Source organism: Cetorhinus maximus, chromosome 23, assembly GCF_964194155.1.
Source record: "Cetorhinus maximus chromosome 23, sCetMax3.hap1.1, whole genome shotgun sequence".
In the NCBI taxonomy this organism is placed as follows: domain Eukaryota; kingdom Metazoa; phylum Chordata; class Chondrichthyes; order Lamniformes; family Cetorhinidae; genus Cetorhinus; species Cetorhinus maximus.
This window is the reverse complement of record NC_135901.1, coordinates 9,578,253-9,605,494: the sequence shown is the minus strand read 5'-3', so window position 1 is coordinate 9,605,494 and position 27,242 is coordinate 9,578,253. Positions and strand designations below refer to the sequence as shown.

The window sequence follows — 27,242 nt, the reverse complement described above, 5'->3', positions numbered from 1 at the left end:
TGCTCGATCGTCTCACTTGCTGACACACCAGCGAGTTCACAAGTGAATGCAGAGGTTGGATTCTGCTGTTAATGATTCCTTTGTTTCTGCTGCTGTTAGCAACCCCTGTAACTGGACCGTAGTTTAATATTCTGGATGTCTGTCAATGAGTTTGGATGAAAGCAGACAGCACAGCTGTAAGAAGATAAGGGCGAGGAGCAGGATTAGACCAGATGACTTGTCACGCCTGCTCCGCCATTCAATACGATCATGGCTGATTTCAGCCTCAATTCCACTTTCCTGCTTGTTCCCCATGATCCTCGATTCCCTGAGAGACCAAAATTCTGTCTTAGTCTAAATCTCAGTCTTCAACATCTTCAACGATGGCAACTGAAAATGAAACTTTACAGGACAGAAGGAGGCCATATGGCCCATCATGTCTGTGCCAGCCCAATCCCACTATCCAGTTCTTCATCTGTAACCTTGCAGGTTACAGCACGTCAAGTTCCAAACTTTATTGATTGGCGCTATGGTCAGTCTCCACCTCATTCCCACAAAATAATCACAGGAACCTGAATTGTGAATCACAATGGTGGGGTTTTTACCCAGCATCCCCTATGGTAGAGAATGTCCCCTATCCACACGACAGGACACCAGTGCGCAGGCTCAATGCCCCCCCCCCCCCCCCCCCCGCCCCCCAGTGTTTTGAGCATGCTCAGTGTCAGTTGTGATCATGGAGAGCCACTTGTTTGTCACTTCTGCAGCTGGTCAAGGGAGCGATGGAGTCGGTGGCTGGACGGGGAGGATTTGCAAACACTTTGTGGATCCACAAACCCTGAGGAATAATTGTCAGCTCTTGGTTTGCAGCTGCGGAGCTTCTCCCTCCCGGAAACAGGCCCAGGTTAACGGCCGCCATCCTGGGTCAGCGAGTGGAGGATGGTTCACATCAGAGGATGGGGCAGGGGGGAACAATAAATAAGAGGTTACACTTTGGGCTCAAATTGATGGGGACTCTGATCTCTCTTTGGGAAACTGAACAAATGGCTTCTTGTAAAAGCTCAGGGTTACATTGGGAGGAAGAGAACCAGAAACCAAAATGAGACAAGAGACTGAGTTTAACTTAGTTGAAGAGGGAGAGAAAGAAGGAAGGAAAGCCTGGGAGGTGTGGAGAAACCACCTTCACGATTGCTTATTAAATCTCCACACAGTAATTTCTAGACACAAGGTTAACATCTGACATTCTGTATGGTCGGTCAGGGTGATTCAGATTAATAGATAATTGGTTTGGTTCGATAGATAATTGGTTTCTGGAAAAGCTATCACGGTGGCAGGTACTGAATTGTGATGATAGAACCATTGAACACTACAGTACAGAAAAACAGGCCACTCGGCCCTTTTAGTCTGTGCCGAAATGTTATTCCGCTAGTCCCATTGACCTGCACCCAGTCCATAACCCTCCAGACCTCTCCCATCCATGTATCTATCCAATGATGATACAAATAAAACAAGTAATCATCATTCATGACATCGTTATAGGCAATATTAAAATAAAGTGAAAATATTAATCAGTTAAAGGATTGCACAATTATGATCATTTCAGCATAAAGTCATTACAATATGTTACAAAATGCAGGACTCCTTAATTTATAGAATAGAAATGAAAGGTCTACTGTACTCTGCGTTTTCTATTAAAGTCCTTCGATCATATGTTATCAGCTTGAGTTCATTAAACTCTCAATTATTTACATCCTATTTATGAGTTTTATACAGTGGGCGATCGGGCTATCTTGTAGTGTATTTGTCCCATAGCTTATTTGCAGATGGTATCTTTTCTCCTGAATTCCATTGTACATTTACTTCCGTGTGGTTGGGCGGTGCCTTTGAGAGGTGGAATTCTGGAGTTTTCTGCTGAAGTCCAGACAGAGTTTTTCCCACATTTCAGCAAGGGAACACACATTCAGACATTTGATTGTGTAATGTTTTGTCACGAGTCGTGACTGAAGTGAATTATCGACATTTTGCTATCTCTATAGGATTTATTGAAAGGATACAGAAAGAATTAATTATCCAACACTTTATTTGGATTTTAGCCCAGGGAGGAGGCAGTGTGTGTGGGATGGGGATTTACAGTTTTGGGGGAACGAGAAGAAAAATGTTCCATACGAACTAGAATTGTCTGTTTTGAATTTCTGTCCTGGACTGTCAGTGATGTTTATTGTAATCTCTTTTTACAGGGCTTTAGAAGGGGAAGATTTGCAGATCGGTAACTCAAACCAAAAATCACATCAAGATCTGACAGAATGACTCAGCTCATCCAGACCTGAATGTCATCGGCTTTTGAATGTGGAAGGAGAAATGTTTGTCTGTTCTGACTGTGGGGAAAGATTTCAAACAACAGGAAAAAGCACCGAGACACACACAGACCTGAATCAGAGTGTTCCAGTGCACTGACTGTGGTGTGAGCTTTAACCAGTTACACAGCCTGAAAACAAACAGAACCATTTGCAGTGTGGAGAAACCATACACGTGTTCTGTGTGTGAACGAGGCTTCAACTGATTGTCCAACCCGGAAAGACTTCAGGACACAGGCACCATGGAGAAACCATGGAAATGTGGGGACTGTGGAAAGGGATTCAATTACCCATCGCAGCTGGAGATTCATCGACGCAGTCACACCGGGGAGAGGCCATTCTCCTGCTCGATGTGCAGGGAGGGATTTACATTATCATCCAGCTTACATATACACCAGAGAACTCACACTGGGGAGAAGCCGTTAACCTGCTCCGTGTGTGAGAAGAGATTCAATTTTCTGTCCCAGCTGCTGAGACACCAGCTCGTTCACATTGATGAGAGGCTGTTTAACTGCTCTGATTGTGAGAAGAGCTTTAAAAGACGAGAGGACCTGGTCAAGCACCAGTTTGTTCACACTGAGAGACGGTTCAGTTGCTCTTACTGCGGGAAAGTGTTCAGACAATCAATGAACCTCATAAAAAACCAACAAGTTCACACCAGGGAGAGGGCACTCACCTGCTCCGTATGTGGGAAGGGATTCACTCAACTCTCTCACCTCAGCTCATATCAACTTGTTCACACTGATAACAGACCTTTCCAATGTTCAGAATGTGAGAAGACCTTTAAAACTGCAGGTGATCTTCTGAGACACCAGCGAATTCACACTGAAGAGAGGACATTCCCCTGCTCTGTGTGTGCAAAGGGATTTTTTGTTTGACCACCTCAAGTTGCACCAGCGAGTTCACTCTGATCGGAAACCTTTCCAATGTTCTGACTGTAAGAGCTTTAAAACTACAAGGGATCTGCTGATGCATCAGCGCATTCACACAGGGGAGAAGCCATTCACCTGTTCCATATGTGGGAAGGGATTCACCCGTTCATCCCACCTACTGACACACCAGCAGGTTCACACTGGCGAGCGGCCATTCACCTTCTCCGTGTGTGGGAAGGCATTCACTCGTCTAGCTCACATCAATTCACATCAACTTGTTCACACTGATAACAGACCTTTCAAATGTTCTGAATGTGAGAAGACTTTTAAAGCCACAGGTGTTCTGCGGAGACACCAGCGAGTTCACACTGAGGAGAGGCCGTTCACCTGCTCTGTGTGTGGGAAAGGATTCACTCATTCATCTCACTTAATGAGACACCAGCGAGTTCACAATTGAATGGAGGGGTTGTATTCTGCTGTTATTGTTGCTGTTAAGCACCTCCAGGACTAAACCAGGTTCATTCTGACATTTGAGCTGATGTTAATAATGTTTCAGAAGGGACTCCTTAAGATGGACTATCTCCTGCATGCATTGCTCTCAAGAATCAATTCCCACCACCAGAAATAGTGATTTACATTAGGCTGTATGACACATCATACATCCTTACCAATGTTGGTAATAAAATCTGAATAGTTGGGTGGACGCAGATGGGAAAGGGATTATGAAAAAGGATATTGAAGAAAAGAACGAGCTAAACTAGAAGGGAGAAATAACAATGGGATTGGCTGAATACTGTGGAAATAAAACTGGGAAACAAGAAACACTGGTTATTAAGATTGGTGGAGTAAATCTGCCTGGGAGACAATCAGCATCAAGATATCTGATTCAATAAATGTGTGTCATAACAAATAAGAAAAAATAGCAATTCCCATTAGCATATCTACCAAGGTATAGATCAAACTGAGCCAGAGGATGTGCTTTCATAACCGTAGGGATGTTATAATATTACATTACAATGTGATGAACCATTTAACAGAGCTACTGATTGATGTTGGTAAAATGTCTGCAATGGCTCCCCAGTGCGCAGTGAAAATGACGAAGGGAACATCGTCATTTGGTAAAAAGCGGAACAAGACCCACACTCTTTGCCAGCGATGTGGGGGCTAAAGCATTTCACCTGCAGAAATCGACCTGCGGCAAATGTGCCTACCCTGCCAAGAGAAAGAGGAAGTATAACTGGAGTGCTGAGGCCAAAAGGAGAAACACAACTGGTACAGGCCGAATGAGGCACCTGAAGGTAGTGTATCACCGATTCAGGAATGGATTCCGCGATGGGACCACCCGGAAGCCCAGACATTCCACAATGGCTTCCTCCAGCACTGCATAAACTACCAGTGTATCGACACAACAAATAAAGCTATGGTTCGGAAAGTATAAAAAAATGTCTGCATTCCCATTTTTATTGTATGGAAATTATAACAGTGTCTTTGGAAACAAATTGGAGACACAAGCACAAACTTAAGATGGGTACTGTTAATGCTCATGTGAGGAAATTCAGGATGTTTTATTAAATGTGTTATAGAAATGCACATTGTTGTTGTTGACTGTGAAGAATGAGTTGGTTGGCTGTCTGAGCTGGAAACTCATGGGTGCCATCACACCAGCAGTAGGATATTCACCAGCTGATTGTGGAAATTGAGTCACTTGGTCATCCTATTTACTGACACAGCAGCACAGTCACTCTGGAGAGAGACCATTCAGATAATTCATGTTTGAAAAAGGATTTACTCAGCTTTCCCACCAATTTTGAAAGTTCAAATAGAATTTGAAGCATGATCAGCACATTCATGCCAGAGAGAGTTCTGTGTGTGAACAGTAATTCACTTCTTTATTCCAGCAGCTGGGATACCAGTGAGTTCACGTGTGACTGTCGGAGTTGAATTCTGCCGTTATTACTGTTGTTTTGGGGACTCTCAATTCTCCACCAAGTCCCAATCCCCTTGTTTCTAGTGGATAATGAAGGGTCCATGCAGATGGGTTTAAGTACAACTTGTTTCACAACTTTAATATTGAACCGTCCGGCCCCAGTTTCCACCCAATTACAGCAAAACAAATCAGGCTAGAATAATTTGAACTGTCAATGGCGGGGCCGTTACCCAGCATTCCACGCGGTGGAGAATGTCCTCTATCCACATAACAAGAGACCAGTGCGCATGCGCCATACCCTGTGATTAGAGCATGCGCAGTGGGAGCGATGGACAGGAGCTTCTTTTTCGGATCCGCAGTTGGTAAAGGGGGGGTGGGGAACGGCGGGGCGAAGGAAGCGGTGGATCAGACGGGTGGTCGGGGAGGTTTTGTAACTCTGTTGTGTAAGCGGCAAACGCCGAAAAAGAACCCGCCATTCCCCCTTTTGCTCAGAGCTGCGATTTCTCCCAGTTACAGGCCCCAGATCATTGCCATCATCTTCAGAGCGGGCAGGGCGCATGCTGCCATGTTTGTTTGGGGCAATGTGCAGCATGGAGCAAGCGCGGCCCCCGTCTTTATTTGGGGCAATGTGCAGCAGGGAGCATGCGCGGCTGCAAATTTTATTGGGAAGATGTTTTTGAATGTTTTTAACTACAGAATTGAAACAACTTGTTCATCAAGCTCTGACCTTTACGCTTTGAGTCTTATTGACGAAGCAGAGCAGAAAAGAAAAGGATGCAAATCCTGCTCTCTGATTCCCACTTCCTCATGGACGTCCTGCCTCATGTGTCCAAAGATCTGTGGGTCTGTTCAATCACATGAAGACCCAGGGCAGAAACTCACAACCCTGAGTTGACGTCATCCTCGAATCGAGGGAGCGCTGATGACGACAAGGGGCAATATGCAGCAGGGTGCATGTGTGGTAGGGGGAGAGAATGTTGTGAATTTCTATCCTGGCCTGACAGTGATGGCTTTTGGAAACCTCTTTAACAGGGGGGTTAGAAGGGGAGGATTTACATGCAGCAAACTCAAATCAAGAGAAATGTTTGTCTCTTTTCAATTTCTATCCTTGACAGATACTGATGGTTTTTGTAAACATCTTTTACAGGGTACTAGAAGAGGTTTTGCAGAAAGGAAACTCAAATCAAACATCACATCACAATCTGACAGCATCACTTGATTCATCAGGACCTGGATGTTATTGGCCTTTGAGTGTAAGCATTGAATTCCAGATCATTACCACTTGCTGTATAAACTTTCTTTGTCACATCTTCCTGTAGATCTTGCCCATGAATCTTAAATCTATTTCCTGTAATCCTTTTACCTCCATTCAAATAATGGGAACAGCTTTTCTTTATCTAAATTATCTAAACAATCATAAACTTGTACACCTCTATAAAATCTCCTCTCAATCTCCTTTGCTCCCAGGAGAACAACCCCAGTTTCTCCAACCCAACATTGCAACTAAAATCCCTCATCCCTGGAATCATTCTGGTAAATCTCCTCTGCACCCTCTCAAGGACCCTCACATCCTTCATAATGTGTGGTGACCACTGGTTTGCACAGACCCAGATGTTCTGTGTTCGTGTCTGTGATGTCATCACACACCGACAATTGTGCGGTGACATTACCCCGCTCCCCGGGTATTTCCTCCACTGGGAGATTTTTCTCTGACTCCAGGGCTTCTGATATCTTTCCAGCTGCCGGCTCCAGCAGGAGACATTAACATTAAAAGCTGAAATTGTTTCAGAGGTGAGTATTTTTGAGCATTGATCCACAACTTAGAGCTTTTAGTTCTATGCTTTGTTATCTGTGAGAGGGTCCATGGCTCTGGGGCTGGTGTGGCTCCTTTGCTGTGGATCGGAACCCATGTCCATCCATTGCTCTGTTTCACCACTGTTCTCTCTGATAATCTCTCTGCTATTGTCTAACTTCCTCTGCCTCTAATAATGGGTGTATTTTGACCTTGTTTAACATTTTACTGGCACTTCTGCAGACTTTACTTTCACAACCTACCTTTGTGTTTTTGTGGATTCTCTCTCTTTTTTTTTTCTTTTAAATCAATTTCACAGGGTATTAGAAGGTTAGAATTTGCAGTCGGGAAACTCAAACCAAACATCACATCAGAATCTGATGGAGTCACCAAATTAATCGTAACCTGAATATCATCAGAATTTGGACATGGAAGGAAAAAGCACTGTTCACAGTGGAGAGAAACCGTACACATGTTCTGTTTGTGGACGAGGCTTCAATCGATCATCTGACCTGTCAAAACATAAATGCAGTTACAATAGGGAGAAGCCGTGGAAATGTGGGGACTGTGGGAAGGGATTCAATTGCCCATCTGACCTGGAAACACATCGGCGTATTCACACTGGGGAGAGGCCGTTCACCTGCTCTGAATGTGGGAAGGGATTCACCACCTCATCCCACCTGCTGACTCACCATCGAGTTCACACTGGAGAGAGGCCGTTCAGCTGCTCCGTGTGTGGGAAGGGATTCACTCAGTCAACCCATCTGCTGACACACAAGCGTACTCACACTGGGGAGAGGCCGTTCACCTGCTCTGTATGTGGGAAGGGATTCAGTGATTCATCCAACTTGTTGATACATCAGCGATTTCACACTGGGGAGAGACCTTTCACCTGCTCCAAGTGTGGGAAGGGATTTGCTCAGTCATCCCATGTGCTGAGACATGAGCGAGTTCACACCGAGGAGAGACCTTTTAAATGCCCAGACTGTGGGAAGTGCTATAAGGGTTCCGTGGAACTGATGTGCCATCAGCGTGTTCACACTGGGGACAGACCGTTCAGGTGCTCTCACTGCGGGACTGGGTTCAAGGAATCATCTCATCTCATTGTACACCAGCGCACACATACTGGAGACAGGCGGTTCTCATGCTCCGAGTGTGGGAGGAGATTCAATCATGCATGCACCCTTCTGAGACACCAGCAAGTTCACACTGGGGAGAGGCCGTTCACGTGCTCCATGTGTGGGAAGAGATTTGGTCGGTCATCCACTCTGCTGAGACACCAGCAAGTTCACAAGTAACCACAGTTATTGGATTTTACTGTTAATCACATCCCAGATCCATGTTCATGGGGTCTGTTTTTGCTGATGTCAAACTCTAGCCCAGTTATGGTGGTGAATATTCAGGACAAAAGTCAAATAAATCAGCTTTGTATTAAATTCGGTTCTTTTTAATAACTAACGTAAGTTGGTTCTTTTTGAAGTGCTGTCTCTCACCCCTGCCCCCTCCATCCTCACCTCCAACAACAAGTGGGTGGAGGTCATGGAGCTTCTTTGTCACTAAGATTGAGACAATCCGATCAGCTCCCACCGCCACTTCCCTCCCTCCCACTCGTTCACCAGACCAAAATGCCTGTAAAGTTGCCCCTTGTCTGAGCCCTAAAATCACATCTTTCTCTATTTATTCCCTTATGTCACCTCTTGCTCTCAGAGCTCATCTTGCCCCTGAGACCTGCCTTCTCTCTCGATCCTATTCCCACTAAACTGCTGATCACCTAACTTGCCCATGTTCACTGATATTGTTCATGATTCTCTGTCCTTGGATACCGGGATTAAAAGAACATAGGTGTAGGCCATTTGGCCCCACAGAGCCTGCTCTGCCAGTCAATAAGATCAGGGCTGATCTGACTGTCGCCTCAACTCCACTTTCCTGCCTATCCCCCCATAACCCTGGACTCCTTGGTAGATCAAACATCTGTCTAACACAACCGTGAATATATTCAATGACCCAGCCTCCACTGCTCTCTGGGGAAGAGAATTGCAATGATTCATTATCCTGTGAGGGAAGAAATTCCACCTCATCTCAGCCTTCAATGTGAGCCCCCTTATTTTGAATCTGTGCCCCCTAGTTCTAGATTCCCCCAAGAGGGGAAACATCCTCTCAGCATCCACCCTATCAAGCCCCTATCAGTATCTTCTATGTTTCATTAAGATAATCTCTCATTCTTCTCAACTCCAATGGATTCAGATCCAACCTATTAATCCCTTCCTCAGAAGACAAACCCCTTCATCCCAGGATTCAGCCTTGTCAACATTCTCTGAACTGCTTCCAGTGCAAGTAAGTCCTTCCTTAAGTATTGAGACCAAAATTGTACAAAGTACGTCCGATCAAAGTGTCCATCTGACTTTTACGCAGGGAACATGGGGAACCGAGTTTGGATTTCAGCCCAGGAAGGAGGGACAGTTTGGGATGGGGATTTACAGCTTTGGGTTAACAAAAGAGGAAAAATTGTTCCATAGAAACTAGAATGTCTATCCTATACATACAGTGATTACGTTTCTAAACTCCTTTTACAGGGTATGAGAAACGGAGGATTTGCAGATTCACAATGGGAGAAACCGTACATGTTTCGTGTGTGAATGAGGCTTCAACTGACCATTGAACCTGGAGGGACAAAAGGATACCTACACCATGGAGAAACCATGGAAATATCTGGACTGTGGAAAGGATTCAATTACCCATCTGAGCCTTGAAAGTCATCAGTGCAGTCACAGCAGGGAGAGACTGTTTCCCCGCTCTTTGCGCTGGAAGGGATTCAGTCAGTCACCCTAATGCTGATACACAGTGAGCTCACATGTGACTGCAGGAGTTGGATTCTGGTGTTATTACTGTTGTTAATCACACCCAACAACTTGCCTTCATTTAGCACATTTACCAGATGAGAATTCTCCAAAGGAGAATTATCAAATGAAATTTGGCAGAGCCACATACAGAGAAATTAGGACAGGCGGCCAAAATAATGATTAAAAAGTTCAATTTTAAGCAGTAGCATAAGGAGGGAGGTGGGTGAGGGAGGTTACAAAGGGAGGGACTGACGAGGTGAAGCACTGATTGAAAACAAGGATGATCATTTTAAAATCAATGTGCTGCTACACCAGGAGCTAATGCATGCAGTGAGAATGGGGGTGATAGGTGAATGGGATTTGGTCTGTTAGGACATAGGTAACAAAGTTTTGGATGACCTTGAGTTTTCTGATCCATTACCATCCAGAAGGACAAGGGCAGCAGATAGATGGGAACACCACCACCTAGAAGTTCGCCTCTAAGCCACTCGCCAGTCTGACTTGGAAATATATTGCCGTTCCTTCACTGTCGCTGGGTCAAGATCCTGGAACTCCCAACCTAACAGCACTGTGGGTGTACCTACACCACATGGGCTGCAGCCGTTCAGGAACACAGCTCACCAATAAATGCTGGCCTAACCAGCGACGTCACATCCTATTAAAGGATAAAAAAAGCATGGGGGGCCGGCCAGGAGTATGTTGGAATAGTTCAGTCTTGAAGTAACAAAAGGATGGGGTGAGGTTTTAAATGACCTGTGGCAGGGGTGGAGCCGGGTGATGTTACAGAGGTGGAAGGAGGTGGTATTAGTGATGGAGCAAATCTGTGGTCAGTTGCTAATCTCAGGGTCAGATCTGAATCAAAGCTGTGAAAAGTCTGGTTTAGTCTCAGACAGTTGCCAGGGAGAAGGTTGGGAATGGAGGTTGGTCAGTAGGTTGGGAATGGAATTTGGAGCAGGGGACCATAAACAATGTCATCAGCCTTTTCAACATTCAATTGTAGGAAATTTCTGAAGGTCCAGTACAAGATGATGGATAAGCAGTCTGATCATTTAGTAACAGTGGAGGAGTCAAGAGAGATGGTGGAGTAATCTGCATAATGTGAAATCAAACACTTTTTTCAGATGACATCCTTCAGGGGCAGCATGTAGATTGAAATAGGACAGGCCAATGATAGATCCTCAGGAATACCAGAGGTAACTGTGTGGGAGAGAGAAGAGAAACATTGTGGGCAGTACTCTGGCTGCCAATAGATAAGCAACGAACCAGGAGAGAGCAGTCCCACCAGCTGGACAACAGTGAAGAGATGCTGCTTGATCAGGAGCCAATGTAGGTCAGTGAGACCAGAGGTGATAGGTGAATGGGATTTGGCGAAGGAGGATTGTGTGGTAAACCATGTCCAAGGCTGCAAACAGACCAAGAAGGACAAGGAGGAATAGCTTATCTCTGTCAGTTACATGGGATATGTTTTGTGACTTTGATAAGAGCTGGTTGGTTACTGTGATCGAGGGGCAGGAATCTGCTGGGAGGGATTGAAACGTGGAATTCCAGGAAAGATGGGAATGGATTTGGGAGGCGACAAAATGTTCTCAGACTTCGGGGAGGTGGGAGATGGGGCAGTAGTTTGCAAGGACAATGGAGTTGTGTTCTTTGAGGATGGGGGTGATGACAGCAGATTTAAAGGAAAGTAGGAAATCACCTGATGAGAGAGAACCAGTAACAATATCTGGTAAGGTGGGGTGTTTGGGCAGTCAGTAGTTCAGTGGGAATAAGGTTCAGGGAAGAGGAAATAGCTCTCATGGACAAGATTAGACCTGAGAGGGCATGAGAGGAGATTGGAGAGAAATTAAAAAAAGATGAGAGTTCAGGGCTCAGACAAGGGAGAACTTTAGAGACAGTTTTGTCCAGTGTTTTAGTGGAAGGAAAGGAAGTAGCAGAGGCAGCTGATCAGATTGTCTCAATCTTAGTGATAATGAAGCTCCATGAGCTCCTCACACTTGTTGGAGCTGAGGGTACTAGAGGTGGGGAGATGGAGAGTAATTCAGAAGGAACTAACTTGTGTTGGAGATATTAAAAAGACTCAACACACTGTGTGTTTAACACAAAGCTGATTTATTTGACATTTATCCAAAATGTTAATGCCCATTACTGGGCTGGAATTTATTAACATCCACAGAAACAGATTCAAATTAACAGAGTTCAGTCCTGAATGTGATTAACAGAAAAATCCAATCATTGTAGTTACTCATGAACTCGCTAGCATCTCAGCAGGGTGGATCACCAAGTGAATCCGCTCCCACACTCGGAGCAGGTGAACAGCCTCTCCCCATGTGAACTCGCTGGTGATTCACCAGGTGGGATGACCGGGTGAATTTCTTCCCACACTCGGAACAGGTGAACGGCCTCTCCCCAGTGTGAACTCGCTGGTGATTCAGCAGGGTGGTTGACTGAACAAATCCCTTCCCACACTCAGAGCAGGTGAACGGTCTCTGTCCAGTGTGAATCCGCCGGTGTACAGTGAGTTGAGATGAGTGCTTGAACCCAGTCCCACAGGAGGAGCACTTGAACGGTCTCTCACCAGTGTGAATTCGCTGGTGTGCGGTTAGTTCAGACGATCGAATGAACCCAGTCCCGCAGTGAGAGCACCTGAATGGTCTCTCATCAGTGTGAACACATTGATGGGACATCAGTTCCCCAGAGCTTTTATAGCACTTCTCACAGTCTGGACATTTAAAAGGTCTCTCCCCAGTATGAACTCTCTCATGTCTCAGCACATGGGACAATTGAGTGAATCTCTTCCCACACACATAGCAGGTGAATGGCCTCTCACCAGTGTGAATTCGCTGGTGTACAGTGAGTTGAAACGATCCCCTGAACCCAGTCCCACAGTGAGAGCACCTGAACGGTCTCTCATCAGTGTGAACACGTTGATGGTACATCAAGTCCCCAGAACTTCTATAGCATTTCCCACAGTCTGGACATTTGAAAGGTCTCTCCCCAGTGTGAACCCGCTGGTGTGTCAGCAGGTTGGATGACTGAATGAATCCCTTCCCACACTCAGAGCAGGTGAATGGCCTCTCCCCAGTGTGAATTTGCTGGTGTGTTAACAGGTCGGATAGCCGAGTGAATCCCTTTCCACATTCGAAGCAGGTGAACGGCCTCTCCCCAATGTGAATGCGTCGATGAGCTTCCAGCTCAGACGGGTAACTGAACCTCTCCTCACATTCCCCACATTTCCACAGTTTCTCCCCACTGTAAACGGTGCTTTTTCCTTCCATGTTCAAAATCTGATGACATTCAGGTTACGATAAATTGAGCGACTCCATCAGATCCTGATGTGATATTTGCTTTGAGTTTCCCAAAGTGCAAATCCTCCCCCTCTAATACTCTGTGAAGTTGATTTAAAACAGAAAAAATGGGAGTGAGAGAGAACCCACAAAAACACAAAGGCAGGTTGTGAAATTGAGCTAAATGAATCTGGTCATTTGTGGAGCTGACACTAGCAAAAGTGACCATGAAATCTGCTGGATTGTCATAACAACCCAACTTTTTCACTGATGTCTTTCAGGGAAGGGAACCTGCCATCAAGACTGGGCCTACACAAGTCTCTGGCCTCTATGGGGGGGGAAGAGGGAGAAAGAGAAAGGGTGAGAGGGGTAGCAAGAAAAAGGGGAGGCAGAGGGTGAAAGGGAGGGATTTTATATATCTACAGCTCAACTAGAACTTTGACAGAATCTCCCAAATCCTCAACCTCCACGAACTAAAAGGACGAGGGGAGCAGGTGTATGTGAACACCATCACCTCCAAGCTTCCCTCCAGGTACTGCAGTGGTTCAAGAAGGTGGCTCACTCCCACTTTCTCAAGGGCAATTAGGGATGGGTAATAAATGCTGGCCCAGCCTGCAACTTCCATAAATGAATTTTAAAAAGTCCGAGTCACACACCGTGCAGATTTGTCTGACATCCAGCACTGGATGAGCAGAAATCTCCTCCATTTAAATATTCCTTCCCTGCCACTGGGTCAAAATCCTGGAACTCCCTTCTTAACAGCACTGTGGGTGTACCTACACCACATGGACTGCAGTGGTTCAAGAAGGCAGCTCACCACCACCTTCTCAAGGGCAATTAGGGATAGGCAATAAATGCTGGCTGAACCACCAATGCTCACATTATTTACCTTCAGTGCATACTACAAATTCCACTCCCTAACCACTGACTCTCCCCCTCTACTTGGCAACTGCCTGAGGCTGAATCACACTGTTTACAATTGCGAGATGAGCTTACAGCCACATATCCGCATCAACACCAAGACCACCTATTTCCGCCTCAGTAACATCACCCGACTCCCCCCTAGTCTCAGTTTATCTGCTGTTGAAAACGTCATCCATTCATTTGTTACCTGTAGTCTAAATTATCCTAATGCATACCCAACTGGCCTACAACATTCAACTCCATCCTCCCACCCCCAGAATCTTGAGGTCATCCAAAACTCTGCTACTCGTGTGCTTACTCACACTCAGTCTTGTTCACACATCACCCCTGTGCTCACTGACTGACAAAGGCTCTCATTTTAAAAGCACCAAAACTTTAAAATTCTCATGTTTTCCTCCATGGTTGTGATGATCCCAATCTCTGTATTCTCCTCCAGCCACAGCCCTCGCCGCCCCCTCGCCAGGATCTCTACACTGATCTAATTCCAGCCACTTGAGCATTCCCGATTTTAATCGCTCCACCATCAGTGACTGTTCCTTCAGTTGCCTAGGCCACAGCTTTATGCCTCACTCTTCTTCTTTAAAATACTCCTTAAAACCTACCTCTTTGACAAACCTTTGGTCACCTGCCCTAATATGGCTCATCTGGCTCAGTGTCAAACGTTACTTTGTAATATTTCTGTGAAATGCCTTGGAAAATTTTATTATTGTCACTGCCTTGGACATATATCGTTGATTTCCCTCATCAATTACACATTGTAACTCAAAGTGTGAAGCAGCTTGATAGACATTTGTCCTCATTCAGTCATTGGGAACATTTCAAAAAATGCCCACAATAAAGATGGCAGTCGCGCATGCGCCCTGCTGCGCATTGCCCACAATAAAGATGGCGACCGTTACCCCGGGGCTGCAATCGGAAGAAAACTGCCGACCTGGCTCCGTGCAAAAGTGAGAACGCTAAATTCTTTTTCGGATTACGCAACATGTTTACGAAACCTTTACGCCTACCCACCGGATCCATCGATTCCTCCGTCCCCTTACTTTCACCCTTACCGATCCGGATCCAACAAACAACCTCTTTCCATCGCCATTACCCGCTCCGCGCATGCTCCAATGTTTTTCCCCACTGCGCCTGCGCACTGCTTTCCTGTGATGTGGATCGGGGATATTCCCCACCGTGGGGGATGATGGGTGAAGGCCTCGCCATTGAAAGTACAAATTATTGTATCGCGATTTGTTTTCCTGGTGTGGTACGGAGACTGGGGCAGGAGGATCAAATAATAAACTTAGGAAACAAATTAAATCGTTATATTATATTGAAATTTTTGGAGAAAACTCTGAAGGAGAGAATCTAACTCCACTTGGAGAGGCAAGGTTTGATCAGGGATAGTCAGCATAGCTTTGTCAGAGGGAGGTCATACCTAACAAATTTGATTGAATTTTTTGAAGAGGTGACCAGGTGTGCAGATCAGGGTAGTGCAGTTGATGTAGTTTATATGGATTTCAGCAAAGCCTTTGACATGGTTTTGGCTTGTAGAAGGCAGAGGGTGATGACAGAAGGATGCTTTAGTGACTGGAAGCCAGTGTCCAGTGGCATACCACAGGGATCTGTGCTTGGTCCACTATTATTCATCATTTATATAAACGACATGGATGACTATGTAGGGGGTAGGATTAGTAAGTTTGCGGATGACACAAAGATTGGCCGGGTGGTTAACAGTGAGGTTGAGTGTCTTGGGCTACAGGAAGAAATAGACGGGATGGTCAAATGGGCAGATAAGTGGCAGATGGAATTTAACCCTGAAAAGTGTGAGGTGATACACTTTAGAAGGAGTAATTTGACAAGGAAGTATTCAATGAACAGCATGACATTGGAAGTTCTGAAGAACAAAGGGACCTTGACGTGTGTGTCCATAGATTTCTGAAGGCGACGGGGCATGTTAGTGGGGTGGTGAAAAAGGCATTTGGGACACTTGCCTTTATCAATCGAGGCATAGGTTACAAAAGTAGGGAGATCATGTTGGAGTTGTAGAGAACCTTGGTCAGGCCACAGCTGGAGTACTGTGTGCAGTTTTGGTTGCCACATTATAGGAAGGATGTAATTGCACTGGAGGGGGTGCAGAGGAGATTCACCAGGATATTGCCCTGGGATGAAACATTTAAGTTATGAAGAGAGGTTGGATAGACTTGAGTTGTTTTTGTTGGAGCAGAAAAGACTGAGGGGTGACCTGATCAAGGTGTACAAGATTATGAGGGACATGGACAGGGTGGATAGGGAGCAGCTGTTCCCCTTAGTTGAAGGGTCAGTCACAAGGGGGCATGAGTTCAAGGTGAGGGGCAGGAGGTTTAGGGGGGATATGAGGAAGAATATTTTTTCCCAGAGAGTGGTGACGCTGGAATGCGCTGCCTGGGAGGGTGGTGGAGGTTGCCTCACATCCTTTAAAAAGTACCTGGATGAGCACTTGGCACATCATAACATTCAAGGCTATGGGCCAAGTGCTGGTAAATGGGATTAGGTAGGTAGGTCAGGTGTTTCTCATGTGTCGGTGCAGACTCGATGGGCCGAAGGGCCTCTTCTGCACTGTGTGATTCTGTGATTCTGAAACCCAATTGCGCGGACCCTCCATTATCCAGCAGAAAGAAGGAGAATGTGATTTAGCGGAAAATAGAGAATCTCCAAAGAGCAGCAATAACAGCAGAATCCAACTCCTACAGTCACATATGAACTTACTAGTGCCCCAGCAGGCGGGAAGAACAACTGAATCGCAGCCCACAAACACAACATTTAAAAAGCCTCTCTCTACCAGGTGGGAAAATTCAGTCAATCCTTTCACACGTGTAAATTATCCAAATGGTCTGTCACAATGTGGCTATGCTGCCATATCCTGTCAGCTCTGAAAATCCTCCCCCTGGTGCGACTACGCAAGAGTTTCCATCTCAAATGGCAAAGGAATCACTCCTCACAGTCAACAACAACAAAAATCTGCATTTATAGAACACCTTTACTTTAATAAAACATCCCAAGATGCTTAACATGGGTGAAATTGTAGCAGTGTTTTTGGGACCAAATTAAAGACAAAAACACAATTTCCATACAATAAAAATGGAAACGCACACATTTTAGCAACATAAATCCATGGCTCTGTTAAATGGTTCATCACATTGTATAACATTCCTATGGTTGTAAAACAGCAGATAATCTGGCTCAGTATGATCTGTGCTTTGGTAGATCTGCTGTGAATATAACACATAGGGAATAGCTGCGCATTTCATATTTGTTCTATCACATACATTTACTTTAATCAAATGTCTTGAAGCTGATTGTCTCCCAGGCTAATTTATTCAAAAGCCTTAATAACCAGTGTTTCTTGTTTCTCAATTTTTTTCTACAGCTCCAGCATTCATCTGACCCCATTGTTATTTCTCACTTCTGATTTCAATCACTGTTCTCTTCAATATCCTTTTTCATAATCCACTTCCCATCTGTGTCCACCCAACTATTCAGATTTTGTTACAAAAGCTGGTAACGATGTGAAATATGTCATGCAGCCTGATATTTAACACTTTTTTGGGGGGTGGGGATTGATTATTGAGTACAATTCATGCAAGATGTATTCCTTCTTAGGGAGTCCCATCTGAAACATTAACCATCACATTAGGTTTATATGGGAAAATGTTTTTTTTAATCGAAACCAAGGAAGCGCAAAAATTGTCCCAAAGTTCATGGCCATGAGCATGGGTGTTGAGTCCACATAGATGAAGCACAATTGCCGGTTGGTCCTCACCAGCAACAAGAACTCCCACTCCCCATCATCCCCCAGAACCCTCAGCACAGCTCCTGGCCTCTCCGTACCATTTGATGCTCCTCACATTTGCAACCTGTTGTTGTTGTATCAAGTGATTAAACACAGCTCCACACTGTGTCCAGGAATTCCTTCCCATAATGTGCAAAAGCACTCAGTCACTTCAAACACATCAACAAGGCAATAAGTAATGGTGGAGGCACTGAAATGGCAGGAGATGGAACCGTGGTGAGAGCAGGAAAGTGATAGCATGACGTTAGAGGGAAGGAGGAGTAAGATGTGTCAGTGTGAAATTGGAGGGGGAGGAAAGAGGAATGTCAGTGTGTGGATTCCTCTATGATAGCCTTTCCTCGTCCTCAGAATACAACTGTGATTTGAAGGTGTTTCGAAACAGCAACACGCCATGCAGTGGAAGAACACCAATTTATACCTGGGTCTGGCAGTTCCTCCAGGGTTTAATAGCCTGCTGCCTCCAGCTCTGTCAGACTGGGGCTGTGGCAACTGGTGAGGGAACCAACAAGAGGGAAAATCCTTGAACTCATTCTCACCATTCTACCTGTCACAGATGCATCTGTCCATGATAGTATTGATAGGAGTGACCCCACAAGGCCCTTGTGGAGTCAGCGTCCCACCTTCACACTGACGATTCCCTCCATCGTGTTGTGTGGCACTGCCACTGTGCTAAATGGGATAGATTCAGAAGACATCAAGCAACTCAAGACTGGGAACCCATGAGGCAGTGCGAGCCATCAGCAGCAGCAGAATTGTATTCAACCACAGTCTGTAAACTCATGGCCCAGCATATCCCTCACTCCACAATTACATCAAACCAGGCGATCAAGCCTGGTTCAATGAAGAGTGCAGGAGAGCAGGTCAGGAGCAGCACAAGCCGTATCGGAATGTCAACCTGGTGAACCTACAATACAGGACTGCTTGCCAAACAGTGGAAGCAGCCTATGATAGCCAGACCTAAGCGATCTCACAACCAACGTATCAGATCAAAGCTCTGAAGACTTGTGTTCCAGAACTAGTGACACACCCAGCCAAACCATTCCAGCAGCTTTCCAAAGAAAATAAAACCCAGCCTATGAAATGCTTCCTCTTCCCAACTGTTTTTGATGTGAATAAGGTTGAGTTGGAGTTCGCTAATTTCTCTCCCTTAATCTTATGAATCAGATCATTCTTGACATGGGTCCACTGCTATTGGTCACCCAGGGAGTGACCATTCTAATTCGGTGACTCTGAGCAGTTTTGTTAGTCCAGGGGCTTGAGTGAAACTTGCCACTTTTAAAGTGTCATCATTCATTGTACATTAGGCCGCACCTACAAACTGGTCTCTCACATATCCAGTGAAGTGGAGGAAGTTTGCTTTCATAAACCAGCAACTGCGATAAAGATAAAGCAGGATGGAGAAAGACTCAGTTGGAGCACAGTGACACAGTGGAGGAATGGAGAGCTGGGGTTCACCCATGAAAGCACCAAAGTTTTTTAAAAAAGCAACAACACCCAAAGTGGGGCTTGAACCCACAAACCTGAGGTTACAGGCCTCATGCACTAGTGACTGTGCTGGCCAGAAGCTCAAGGGACTGATGCTTTCCATTCAATCATTCACAGCTTCCCTTTCTTAGCTGCACCTCCTTCCAAACACTGTGATCCATTTTCTTCAGGATTTGTTCCTTGATTTAATATTTACCTGCTTTGTGACCTCATTTTGAGATCAGATTCTCTTCAATCTCCAATACAAACTGAGTTGCAAACCTGTCGGACAAACAATGGAAAACAAGTCAGTCGGTAACACAAATCCCATGGTGCTCATTTTCAGATTCACAACAGTCAACTTTTAAATAAAAGGAAGGAATTTTGCAGTGAAAATATTTAGAAAGTTGTTTTTATTTGTGACACACTCACTCGGGTATTCTATAAATGCTGCTTGGAGTTTCAGTGACTGGGATATAATCTACCTGTATTTTCCTGAGCCGGTGCTTTGTGTATTGGGAGGTTTAGCCTGGATTGGAGTATCTTGCGTCCCAGGGATGGGCAGTAACCCACTGATTGAAGCTGCAGTCGCCGCTTTCTGCTGGCAGCGGGCGATTGGAGAGTGCGGGGCTGGAATATTGCTGCTTTTCTGCTTTTCCCTGTCTCACTCACTGTGGAGCTGAGGACAAGCGAATGGGTTTATTCAAATCCAATAACTTGATAGATTTCCATTGGGTTAGATATAGGTACAGGGTAGGTCTAATCATTTTCTCATTAAACTTGAAATAAATTAATCAATAATCCATTTGTGTGTGGCATGGGGCAGGGAGGGGGATATGGTGGCATAGTGGAAATATCACCAAACGAGTAATCCAGAGTCCCAAGCTAATGATCTGGGGAACAAGGTTCAAATCCCAGTGGAATTTGAATTCAAGTAATAATCTGAAATTGAAAAGCTAATCTCAATAATGATGACCAGGAAACCATTGTTGTAAAAACCCATCTGGTTCACCAGTGCCCTTTAGGGAAGGAAACCTGCTGTCCTTACCTGATCTGGCCTACACGTGATTCCAGACCCACAGCAATGTGGTTGACTCTTAACTTCTTATGGTGTGACAAGCGACTCAGTTCAAGGGCAACAAAACCATAAAATGCTGGAAAAACTCAGCAGGTCTAACAGCATCCGTGGAGAGTAAAAAAAAAGTGTTAACATTTTGAGTCCGTATGACTCTTCTTCAGAACCATCCCTTCAAACCTTTCAGTGTCTTGTCTGTTACCAAGTATTCTGATTGTCCCAAAGTCGAAATTAGGTTGAAATCCCTGATGTGCTGTAACGAGAATCCTTTCAATGTCTCAGATCAGTTAATTTCACTGATAACATCAGAATCAATGTTCCAGCGTCTTAAAGAAGGGAAAGGTGCCTTGATTGACACACACTAATTCCAGATGTCAGTTTCTCTCCTCTTAACCCGGAGAAATTAAGACCACAGATGCTAAAACTGATTTCCTTGACATATTCTGATATATCCTGACCATTGACTAAACCACTGAACCTTGGGGCTGTGACTGCTTCCTGGAAGAAAGTGTCCAGCTGACTCTCCCCCTCCCTGACGCCCCTGATGTCTGCAGCTCAGACTCCAGCTCAATAACCCTGAGCCCAGATTTCCTGAGCTGCAGACACTCACCACAGGTATGATGGTCCAGGATCACAATATGCTCCAGAAATTCCCACTTGTTGCAGTCCCAGCACACCACCTGCCCTGCAAAGAACTTTAAACTCTGGCCCAGTGATAGGAGTTATTAACTTCAGCAGAAATAAATAAAGCATGTGATTAACAGCAGCATCCAACCCCTGCAGTCACACATGAACCCGCTGGTGTCTCAACAAGTTGGATGGTCGATTGAATCCCTTCCCACACTCAGAGCAGGTAAACGGCCTCTCCCCACTGTGAGTGCGTTGGTGTGTCTGGAGATTGGATGACTGAGCGAATCGCTTCTCACACAAGGAGCAGGTGAATATCTTTTCCCCAGTGTGAACTCGCTGATGTTGAATAAGGTGAGATGATTGTCTGAATCTCTTCTCACAGTGAGAGCAACTGAATGGTCTCTTGTCAGTGTGAACAAGCTGGTGTTTAATTAGATCAGGAGAGGTCTTAAAGCAATCTCCACAGTAAAAGCATTTAAAAGGCCTCTCGTCACTGTGAACTCTCTGGTGTGACCCCAGGCTGGATGACTTAGTGAATTCCTTTCCACACACAGAGCAGGTGAACGGTCTCTCCCCAGTGTGACTGCGTCGGTGAGTTTCCAGCTGGGATGGGAAACTGAATCCCTTCCCACAATCCCCACATTTCCACGGTTTCTCAATGGTGTGGGTGTCCTTGTGTCTCTCCAGGTTGGATGATCTGTTGCAAACTTGTCCACACACAGAACACATGTACAGTTTCTCCCCGCTGTGAATGGTGTGATGTTTTTTCAGGCTGTGTAACTTGTTAAAGCTCTTTCCACAGTCAGTGCACTGGAACACTCTCACTCGGGTGTGTGTGTCTCGGTGCTTTTCTGGTCACAATGATGTTTGTAATCTTTTCCCACAGACAGATCAGAGAAACATTTCTCCTTGCACATTCAAAGGCTGATGATATTCAGATCCTGATGAATCGATTGACTCTGAGAGGTCTTGATGTGATGTTTGGTTAGTTTCCTGTGCAAATCATCTCCTTCTAATATCCTGCAGAAAGAGTTGACAGTGTCAGTATCGCTATCAGTCCATGTTAGAAATTCAAAACAGACAATTCTAGTTTCTGTGCAATTTTTTTCTCTCTCTGTTCTTCCAAACATGTGATCTAAATCAAACTAAAAGAAGCCCCAAAAGGCAAAAAAAGCAAATGCAATTTTCACAATTAAACCACAATGTTAATTCCAGTGACTATGAGACACTCTACACTCTGAGGTGCCCACTGTTTGTGGAAGGCATCAACCATACGGATGGACACTGCATTCTCGCTGGCCCTGGCCACCAGGGCACAGGCAAGACCATAGAAGACTGACCCGCAGCCAGATCTACAAGTTGTAACCACGCTGAAGAGCAGCTCCAGGACAAGATCCTCTTATGTACCCAGTCCCCTCCACACTGGGCAGACAACGATTAGGAGCCTGGGTCTGAAGTGTGACCAGATATTGAGGAGCAGACCTTCAGGTAATTATACAGGGGCTGCAACCTCTCACAATGAATATATACATGGCCCATGGACTCCTGTAGGCTGTAAACATCACCTGCAGCCTGGGAGTGGGTGAAGCTGTTTAAAAATCTGTTGCCCAGATAACATTATCTCCCGGGCACTGAGACCCAGTTGGGAACAGATTACCCCTGCAACCCCGCCTACTCCCTGTTGGACCAGGACGTCCGCGCATGCGCTATGCTCCCCGCTCAACCTAAATGGCGGCCGTTAACTTGAGCTTGTTCGGAAAAAAGAACCGGGCTGCAAACAGGAGTATATCAGGGTCTTATTCGAGGTTTGGAGCCTTTACGAAGTGTTTAGAAACCCTCCCCGTCCTCCCGCCGCCTCCATCGCTCCCTCCGTGTTTTCACTTCCTTACCGGTTTGGAGATAAGACAGACAAAAAAGATTCCGCATCGCCATTATGGCGCATGCTCCAAACACTGGGCGGTACTGCGTCTGCGCACTGCTCTCCTGTGGTGGGGATAGGGGACATTCGCCAACGCGGGGGATGCTGGGTAAAGTTCTCGCCATCGAGTGGCCTAATTGGTGAATCGTGAGTCCTTTCTTTGCAACGTGGGGATTGGGAGGAGTGTTGGGCAGTCAATAAAATTAGCAACCAAGTTATACAGAAGCCCAAGTGCACAGAACCTCCATTATCCACCAAAAAGGGAATTGATGGTGAATTGCAAATCCCCCAAAGTTTTACGGAAACAGCAGCAATAACGCAGAATCCAATCCCTCCTGTCAAATGTGAAGTCAGCAGATGGGGTGACTGAGTGAATCCTTTCAGTGAGTAACTGTCAGGATTGTTGTCTCATGGATTTTCCTGGTTGTGTATTTTTAGTTATGCTGTCACACACCAATAACACAGAGAAACCTGGAAACAGGCTGCAGCTCCTTTTTTTTCATTCATCACAGGATGTGGGTGTCACTGGCAATGCGGCCATTTATTACCATCCCTAATTGCCCTTGAGAATGTGATGGCGACCTGCCTTCCCAAACGGCTGCAATCCAATTGAATTTTACTTTCTCTGAGCGGTTTTGATATGACCAAGTGGCTTATGCACCATTTCAAAGGGTCAAGCACATTGCTGTTGGTCTGGAGTCACCTGAAGACCAGATGAGGCTGGAATGGCAGATTTCCACTCCTAGAGGATGTCAGGGGACCAGTTGGACTTTTGTAACAATGCATTTGTTTCATAATCACTGATAACAGCTTTTATAGTAGATTTTTATTCCAGATTTATTGAATTAACTGAATTTAAAATCTCTAACTGTTGTGATGGGATTTGAACTCACATTTCCAGATCATTATTCCCTCTCGATTACTAATCCAGTAATGTAACCACTATGTCTGGGCATGTCATCAGAATGCTTGAATTCAGATTGACAAACAGGTGCTGTACTCAGAGCTACACATGGGTCCAAATGAAACTTTTCAAAGACAATCTCAAGAACTCCATGACATTCTGCTCTATCAAAATAAACACTCGGAAAGCAGATTCCCAATTGCCTCCAAAATGGTGATTCATCATCCAAAAACGTTTCAATCAACAAGAGCAGCCACTGAGAGAGACAAACAGAGAAGGCAGCTGCTCGTGTCAACAATCCACTGGCTGACAACCCCCATGTCCTCACTGTTGGGAGAGCCTGCAAGGCTAAAATAGGGCTCATTAGTCATTTGTGAACCCACAGCTAACAGTAACATCTCACTTCCACCCAGCCATCGACAAGAAAGAATCATCCCTGACACGAGGGATTGTCAATGGATAACCACAATGTTATCTTCTTTATCTGCGGATCGAATGTCGGTTACACAATTGCAGCAGCAGTTAACAGCCTCCTGTGAACGCCTCCATGTGATATCTTAGTGCAGATTTTCAACAATTTATTTTGAGTGTGTTTATGTTAAATGAGTTAATACTAATTTTATAAACCAATCGTTAGGCCTCAGTTGGAGTGCTATATTCATTTCTGGGCATCACACTTTAAACAGGATTTCAAAGCCTTAGAGAAGGTGATGAACTAGAATGATACCAACGATAAGAGGCTTCAGTTATATGGAGAGTCTGGAAAAACTGGGATTGTTTTCCTTGGAGCAAAGTGTCAAAAATGGAGGTGGTGGCATCGTGGTATTGTCACTGGATTAGTAATCCAAAGACCCAGGGAAATGCTCTGGAGACTGGGTTCAAATCCCACCAAATCTCGTGATGACCATGAAGTCCTTATCAAATGTCATGGAAACCCATCTGGTTCACTAATGTCCTTTAGAGAAGGAAATCTGCCATCCTCACCGGGTCTGGCCTGCATATGACTCCAGACCCACAGCAATATAGTTGACTCTTAAAATGCCCAGAACTGACACCACATGGACTGCAGCAGTCTGAAAGAAAAAAGATGCAATAGCAGTTTTCAAAATCATGAATGGCTTTGACAAACTAAAGAAAGAGGAAGGGTCTCCAGTAGCAGAAAAATAGCTAATCAGAGGACACAGATTTCAGAACATCTTTTTTAAGTTGTGTGTTTTTGTGATCTGGAATGCACTGCCTGAAAGGGTGCTTCAAGCAGATTCAATAGCAACATTCTTGGGAGAATTGAATAAACAGTTGAGGAGAAGAAATATCCAAATCTAGGAGTAAAGAGCAGGGGAGTGGGACTAATTCGATAGCTGCACAAATGAGCTGATACAAACATGATGAGCTGAACACCTTCCTTTAGCCCTGTACCATCTGAAGACAGTGGCAGATGATGCTACCCAGAATGCTTCAGGTGGTAGAATATGGACCATCAACAGGGATGCAACACTCAGATTTTTCTCCCTTTCTTTCGTGAAGGTGCTGTGTGATGGTGAGGTTCAATCCCAGTCACTATTTACCCGCTTGTGCCCTGCCAAGTGGTAATTCTGAGCTTATGATCCTATACTGTGAGCTATAATAACGGTATTTTATTCAAGAAACGAGTTTTCAGACCAAAGGCTGAATTACAGTGTGACTTACATGAGGAAATTCACATATAGACTAAATAATAATGTTAAAAACATGGAAATGTGACAATCAAATACCAGAAACAAGTTCCAGTTGAAAACTGGCAGGAAAAATGATTCCAATGATAATAATAAAGTCGGACACCAGAACTGAAATAAAAGGCAGGTTATTTTCTAATAATAACAGTGGCAGAGTATAAGTGTAACAATGACACACACGGTCTGATGCAGTAAGAGTGCAGATGGGGCCCGAAGGAAGAACAGCAAAGGTCTGGCTCACTTTGAGTGTAACAAATACAGTGTTTGTTCCAATAATAAGTCAGGTTGCAGTGTGTTAGTGAATTCATCATTGGATCCAATGTGATGATAATACAATCAGTATCTAGTGCACCAAAACCAAAGATTAGGTCTCATATAGCAGTGTGAGTGAGTCATGGTCCATTGATATAATATGACATCAATGTGTTGCCTAATCCCTAATAACAGAGCCAAGGATCAATGCAATGTGAATGGGATGGGGTTGAGTGTAATAACACAGACACAGTCTAGTGGAATATAAACCGACGTCAACATTGACTAATTGGTGGTGCACTCACCCCGAGTCAGAAGGATGTGGGTTCAAGCCCTCTCCAGAGACCCAACCACATCATCTAAGCTGATGCGCCTGGTGTCATTATAAATGGGAGTCTCTGTTCTTTTGCTGGCTATTTTCTTAGACTCAGAAGGAGTGAAGGGAATGACAGATGGGACAATTCTGGGCAGTTGCTCCGTTCAGCAAGGCAGGGATTTCTGGGACATGATTGCAGGTTTGAGGTGTCTGCCCACTCATTAAAAAACAACCTCTTCCTCTTTGGGTTTGTGAAGGGAGTTATGACTGCAGCACGCGAGGCCAACTAGAGTCTGGTGTAAAAATAATCACAAAGGCCAATTCCAGTTCTTAATAACAGAGGTGGCTTTAACTACAGGTAATCTTACATTAAGGGAGACAAGAGGCTGAATAAAGATTCGATTGTAATAGGAGGACAAGGTGTAAGGAAGCAATGATATTTGGGTGTCTGTGTTATGGTGAGTGTCACAGGGAGGTGTGTGATAAAATAGGAGTGGAAATATCATGACAGAGACACGTGTGACTGACTCCACCTGACTGAGAGCTGTTATACCCAAGGGGAGGGCAATGACGACATGGGGAACTCCAGAGATTTCTGGTATCTGAGGTGACAATGGTGCATCTGTTAGAGGAACTGAAAAGAATCGGTTCCTTCTCACCCTTGCCTGCAGTTCCCGAGTTACACAGCTGCACAGGAAACAGATCTGACAGCTCGGAGAAACCAACATATTAAACCTTCTGTTTGAGATGCATTATGATTGAAAAGATCAAATGTTAAAACCTCAGGAGAGGAAAATTCAGAATGTCACAAAGATGAGTGAACCATCCAATTAGTCCCATTCACTACAACTCTGCCAATTATTCCCTCTTCAAGTATTGGTCAAATTCCCTTTGAAAGTTGCTATTATATCTGCTACCAGTAGCAGATATTATATATATCTGCTGTCAGTATGTGCATTCCAGGTCACATCAAATCACTGCATAAAAATGTTCTCCTTATCACTCCCTCCGGTTCTGTTGTCAAATATCTTAAATCTCTGTGTCCTCTGATTACAAACCTTCCTGCTCCTGGAAACAGTTTCTCCCTTTCGACACTATTACAAATCCTTCCTCATTTTGAACATCTCCATTAAATTTCCCCCTAAACTTTTCTGATCTAAGAAGGACAACCCCTGTTTTTCCTGCTCA

General features: G+C 44.9%; 2 protein-coding genes and 1 pseudogene across 2 annotated transcripts in view; 2 read left to right on the top strand and 1 right to left on the bottom strand.

Moving 5' to 3' along the window:
- The first annotated feature begins 3,526 nt into the window (after positions 1–3,526).
- LOC144697784 (uncharacterized) overlaps positions 3,527–27,242 on the top strand; it is a 172,091-nt gene continuing 148,375 nt past the window's right edge. Inside the window, exons 1-5 of the mRNA XM_078569780.1 lie at positions 3,527–3,718; positions 6,277–6,382; positions 6,869–6,920; positions 7,241–8,175; positions 17,703–17,707. Coding sequence (XP_078425906.1) covers positions 7,350–8,175; positions 17,703–17,707 — 831 coding nt within the window. The 5' untranslated portion in view covers positions 3,527–3,718; positions 6,277–6,382; positions 6,869–6,920; positions 7,241–7,349. The remainder of the gene's footprint in view (positions 3,719–6,276; positions 6,383–6,868; positions 6,921–7,240; positions 8,176–17,702; positions 17,708–27,242) is intronic.
- On the top strand, positions 3,851–4,610 carry LOC144698226 (large ribosomal subunit protein eL37-like; annotated as a pseudogene).
- LOC144698384 (uncharacterized) lies at positions 11,943–15,059 on the bottom strand. The gene is made up of 2 exons (XM_078570334.1): positions 15,022–15,059; positions 11,943–13,010 (listed from the first exon to the last, which is right to left on the bottom strand). Exons 1-2 carry the CDS (start codon positions 15,057–15,059, stop codon positions 12,023–12,025), a joined length of 1,026 nt encoding a protein of 341 aa, XP_078426460.1. The 3' UTR covers positions 11,943–12,022.

What these genes read in the sequence shown, in the direction of transcription:
- LOC144698384 (XM_078570334.1), bottom strand. Translation starts at nt 15,059, where the DNA reads ATGGCGATGGAAAGAGGTTGTTTGTTGGATCCGGATCG. An exon ending in TGTTTGTTGGATCCGGATCG is followed by an intron (nt 13,011 to 15,021) that starts GTAAGGGTGAAA and finishes CACCGTTTACAG; the next exon opens with TGGGGAGAAACTGTGGAAAT.